Source organism: Arachis hypogaea, chromosome 11 (assembly GCF_003086295.3).
Source record: "Arachis hypogaea cultivar Tifrunner chromosome 11, arahy.Tifrunner.gnm2.J5K5, whole genome shotgun sequence".
Lineage (NCBI taxonomy): Eukaryota > Viridiplantae > Streptophyta > Magnoliopsida > Fabales > Fabaceae > Arachis > Arachis hypogaea.
Window position 1 is genome coordinate 113,869,699 of NC_092046.1, and position 4,590 is coordinate 113,874,288.

General features: G+C 33.7%; 1 protein-coding gene across 9 annotated transcripts; it reads left to right on the forward strand.

Annotated features, from left to right (window-relative positions):
* The first annotated feature begins 452 nt into the window (after positions 1-452).
* LOC112722389 (serine hydroxymethyltransferase, mitochondrial-like) lies at positions 453-4,073 on the forward strand. 9 transcript variants are annotated; one of them, XM_072207095.1, is made up of 7 exons: positions 453-769; positions 937-1,097; positions 1,371-1,457; positions 2,253-2,401; positions 2,550-2,600; positions 2,724-2,810; positions 3,076-4,073. In XM_072207095.1, the coding sequence occupies exons 4-7, from the start codon at positions 2,300-2,302 to the stop codon at positions 3,106-3,108; spliced, it is 273 nt and encodes a 90-aa protein (XP_072063196.1). In that variant the 5' UTR covers positions 453-769; positions 937-1,097; positions 1,371-1,457; positions 2,253-2,299; the 3' UTR covers positions 3,109-4,073. The 9 variants fall into 9 exon arrangements, 8 of the variants coding, with proteins under 8 accessions (XP_072063196.1, XP_072063201.1, XP_072063197.1 ...); XM_072207100.1 differs by having other exon boundaries at positions 3,124-4,073; XM_072207096.1 differs by having other exon boundaries at positions 2,300-2,401.
* The last annotated feature ends 517 nt before the right edge of the window (positions 4,074-4,590 follow it).

Consider the following 4,590-nt stretch of genomic DNA (forward strand, 5'->3'; position numbering starts at 1 on the left):
GAAAATTGGCAAGAGTTGGCAGAATCTGTGTTGGTAACGTAGCGGGATTGTATTTTTTTTTATCAAACTTTGAGTTGAATGTAATGTAATTAACATTGTTTCAGATATATCAATAACCTCATTCCGTAATTTTACGTTGCATGCTTGATATTTCACTTCATGTTTAAAGCATTATTTTACTTATGCTTGTTATCAGGTTATGATAAAAATGGATGGAATATGACTATTGTTAAAAAAATAACAATAAACTTTCGTCGACATTCACTACAAAAAATTAAGTTTAAAATGGCATTGATATTACGGCGGTTTTAAAGAACCGCCGTAATACCCGGTTATTATGGCATTTTTTGTTGCTGCCATAATTAACTTTGTGTTTGGTGGCGGTTCTGGTGATTATGGCGGTTTTGAACCGCCAGTTTCACACATATATAAAATAAAACAACTGCAACCCTAGCTAGCTCATTAAACGAAACATTACGGTGCTCTCGTTCTCCCTTCTCTCTCTCCTTCGTCTCCTCCGACAACGCCGTTCTTCCCTCTCGGCTTCTCCTCTCTCCACCTGTTAAGATTTCTCTAGGTACTTCTCCCTCTTCCAAGGCTTCCCGATCTTCTCATAGAATTCTTTGCTGTTCTTGAAAGTAGTAAGATCGTCAATTATCTCCTTCTTCTTCTCTGGATCCATGGCAACCGTCTCGAACGTTGTAGGGTGCTCGAAAATCACGTGACTTCATTTGCCAATCTTGTCCGAATATTCTCCACCGCCATTGGTGTAAAGTTTCCTCTGCCTCTTCCACATGGAAATAGCCTTTCCTTTGTCAAGAACATACTTGAAGGAGAAACCGAAACTGAAATTACATGATTTCTTCGTTTTTGCTCGGGTTATGGTTTCGAAATTATTTTTGTTGCTGATTTTTGGGGGTTTTTGTTTCTCTGCAGCTCTGTGATCGGGTCTTGTGTTGAAGCATTCGATTGATGTTGGTGCGGGGGTGATTGACGCCGATCGGGTCTTGTGTTCAACCAGTCGACGATCTCAGATCTTGGATCTTGGATCTTCCTTCCTCACATCTGCCACCAACACTGCTTGCAAAGCCGGCAAGGTTGTTTTCATAACCTCTCTCTCTCTCTCTCTCTCTCTCTCTCTCTCTCAGATCTAGTGCCAATGTCTAGTGTTCTGAACTGGTTATGTTGATTAAAGACCACTTGTTATCTAAACTGGTTTTGTTATGTTGATTCAAGTATCTAGTGTTCTGACTTGTTTAAATTTGCATTTGTATCCGTTTATGATTTAGACAAGTTTGGGTTTGTTAATTGAGATGTATTAAATTTTATATATCTTCCAATTTAGGTTATCATAGCAACTTGTATTTCAGGCTACACCAAGACTTAGCGAGGATAAAGTCAAGCAGTGTGTTGATCCGAAACTTGGAGCAGAATATCCACCCAAAGCAATTGCTAAGGTGTTACTCTTATTGCTGAATGATTTTTATTTATTTATTTTATTGGTTTTGGAAGTAGGGGTGTCATTTTCTTGTGTGGATTGAGCATGAGTTTGAATCTGAAAGCTTCGTATGATGGTATATGCTTCTTGTCATTCTTCTTTTAGTTGGTTTGGAAGATTTGTGGTGGCTTGTCTAGGTTTTAGGTTTATGAATTGTTATGCTTCTCTTGCTGTTGCGTGGAATTTTTATTTGTTTATTGTGTGATTGTACAGTTTTTCTTATATGACTATTAATGGGAGAAGGGTTAGTGAAGCTTGTGGGTACGATGATTATTTGTTCTGGAGGTAGGAAATTGTTCTGGGTACAGTTTAATTTGGGGTTGTGCGCTTATGGTGTGCAATAAAATATTTTTGATATACAGCTGGTTGTTCTTATTATCTTATAGAAGAAATTTACTAACTACTCTCTGCATAGAAACTGTATATAAAAAGCTTTTTCACAAGCCTCACTCACATCCTGAATTATCTGCGGATTTCAGTGTCAAATTCAACATGAGCTGCATTCATGATGGCTGAATTTATCTTTGCTGCAGTTTTTGAGCTTATTAACTAGTTAAAAATTGAGATTGATTATAGTTGTTGCTGTTGCACTTAATTGCAAACTGATTTTAATAACTCACTGCAACTTGAATGCTTTCAAATGACATATTGTAAAAAGGAAAAAAGAAAAATGAAATAACTAACTTTTTTTTTATCTCTAGAGTCAATTTTAAAGTGCATTCTATTTAATTTGAGCATCTCTCTACCTAATTAGCTTCACAATAACACACACACACACACCCTGTGTTTTGTGTCTTGGAGATGGCAATGGCAATGGCAATGGCGCTTCTTCGCAGGCTTTCAACTTCCATGGACAAGCCTTTACGTCCTCTCTTTAGTGCAGGCACAATTGTTTACTATAAGGTCTTCTTTAATCAAATTTCCAACCATATATGCTTTATATTATATTATTATCTTTATAATAACAAATATTCATATTCATAATGTTCTATGCTCCCCTACCTTAACCAATTAACTACTTGCCATTCCTTTCCCTTGCTTTTGAATGTAGTCCTCTTTACTTGATGAAGTTGTTTACGACAAAGAAAAATCCCGAGTTTCAGTAAGCTTATTATATAATTACAGTTAATATTATGCATATCTAGATATACATATTGTTTCAACTTTCAAGCAGAAAGGAAGAAAAATCAGACTTCTATTGTAATATATTGATTTGCCTTTGCAGTGGCCAAAGCAATTGAATGCTTCACTTGAGGAAGTTGATCCTGAGATTGCTGATATAATTGAGCTAGAGAAAGCTAGACAATGGAAGGTAATATATTAGTTTATTATTACTTGCATCTTTGCCAGGGATATAGAAAATCTTGAAAAAAATTATCCAACTATCTGAGTTTATACAAAACATTTGATATTGCTGAGTTTATGCTGCATGATATGATTCTTCCTAGCCAGGGGGAATATTGGATTGAATGTTTTATTGCCTATCATATATGATGATTGATGAGATGATGGTAGAGTTTTGCTTTTCAGTTTTCACCACACATATGGATTGACTTCTTGTTTTTGTTTTTGTGAAGGGGCTGGAACTCATACCCTCAAAAAATTTCTGATCTTTCTTATTTCAGGTATATTGACATGGCTAAAACACTATGCCAGAAGCGTGCCTTGGAAGCGTTCCGGTTGGATCCAGCGAAATGGGGAGGTAATCACACAATACTAACATAGTACCTGATTTGTTTTTCATTGTATATGGACAAATTTGTTATTCTGTAGTCTATATTTTTTGAGACAATGCCATACTGACTGAATGAAAGCACAAGATATATTGACTATGACCAGGTACTTTTGCACATTGTAGTCTTGTATCATGGTCTCTGTATAACCTTCAATTATACTTTTCACTTGCTGAGTGATTAAACATTTTCCAATCCCCATTTGCCTCAAATTAGTCTACTCTCGATTTAAATATTTGTATACCACTTGTGTTAATAAGAGTTTATTTAAAGGACTATGACATTAATTACTTTTTTCCTGTGGAAAAAATAAAAAGAATTAAATAGTAAGAAGTGCAGTAATTGCTTCTGTTGGTTTCTATTAATTCTTTTATTTGTGCTAATATGATCTTTCTAATAGGAAATACCTACAGAGGGAACTTCTTCAACAGGTGAATGATTTGGAATATATTTGTTTTTTATTTAAGAAAAAAAAGTTAAATGGTCTTCTTGTGCATTATCCTTGGAGTATCATGGTCTTCTTGTGCTTAAATGGTAGTTAAATTGGTGGAAAATTGAGCAGCATGTTCCTATTCCTCTATTTTAGTAATTTCCTTGATAGAATTTTTGCAAATAAGAGCTGTTTTTGTCGAACTTGGGAGGTAATGGCTTATTTTACTATGTGATCAATCCTTAGATAGATATTACTATTGCTATCACGTCAAAGTTAAGCTTGTTGGAGGTCTCGAGCAAAATGTTGGTGTAAATATCTCATATGTTATATACATGGATATATAAACAAGATTACTCTTTGGTTGTTTTTAATTCTCATTTTTTATTTAAATTTATTTTGTGTTGTCCAAGTTAATGGTTTATCTATTTATTCTTTTTTATTTTGTTTTTAAATTATATTGTTGTTGTATGAATTGGATCAAGAGAGTGAGATTCCATCGCCAAAAGAATTAGAAAGTAGATCTTTTGAAGCGAATAATAGAGCAGGGTGATTTTTTTTTATGATAGAGACTTGATGTATTAAGAGTTACATATTAAGACTTCCAATACTTTATTTGTATAGGAGTTATTATTTTTTATTTCTAATACTAAAAAATTATATACTATGTTTAATATTTTATTTATGATTTATGTAATATTTTGTTGATGAATTATGATTTCTTGTTATTCTAAAATTTTAAACAAAAAAATTATTTGTTTAACACGATAAAAACTATCTTTTTAAACGATAAAAAATTTCTTTAACAGGGTAAAAATGGCGGTTTCAAATGCCATTTTAACCAATAAAAATGACACTGTCAAGGTAAAAACGGCGGTTCAAAAATGCCATTTTAACCAACGAAAAGTCACTCTGTCAGGGTAAAAATG

What these genes read in the sequence shown, in the direction of transcription:
- LOC112722389 (XM_072207095.1), top strand. Translation starts at nt 2,300, where the DNA reads ATGGCAATGGCAATGGCAATGGCGCTTCTTCGCAGGCTTTCAACTTCC. An exon ending in AAGAAAAATCCCGAGTTTCA is followed by an intron (nt 2,601 to 2,723) that starts GTAAGCTTATTA and finishes TTGCCTTTGCAG; the next exon opens with TGGCCAAAGCAATTGAATGC. An exon ending in AGAAAGCTAGACAATGGAAG is followed by an intron (nt 2,811 to 3,075) that starts GTAATATATTAG and finishes GTTTTTGTGAAG; the next exon opens with GGGCTGGAACTCATACCCTC.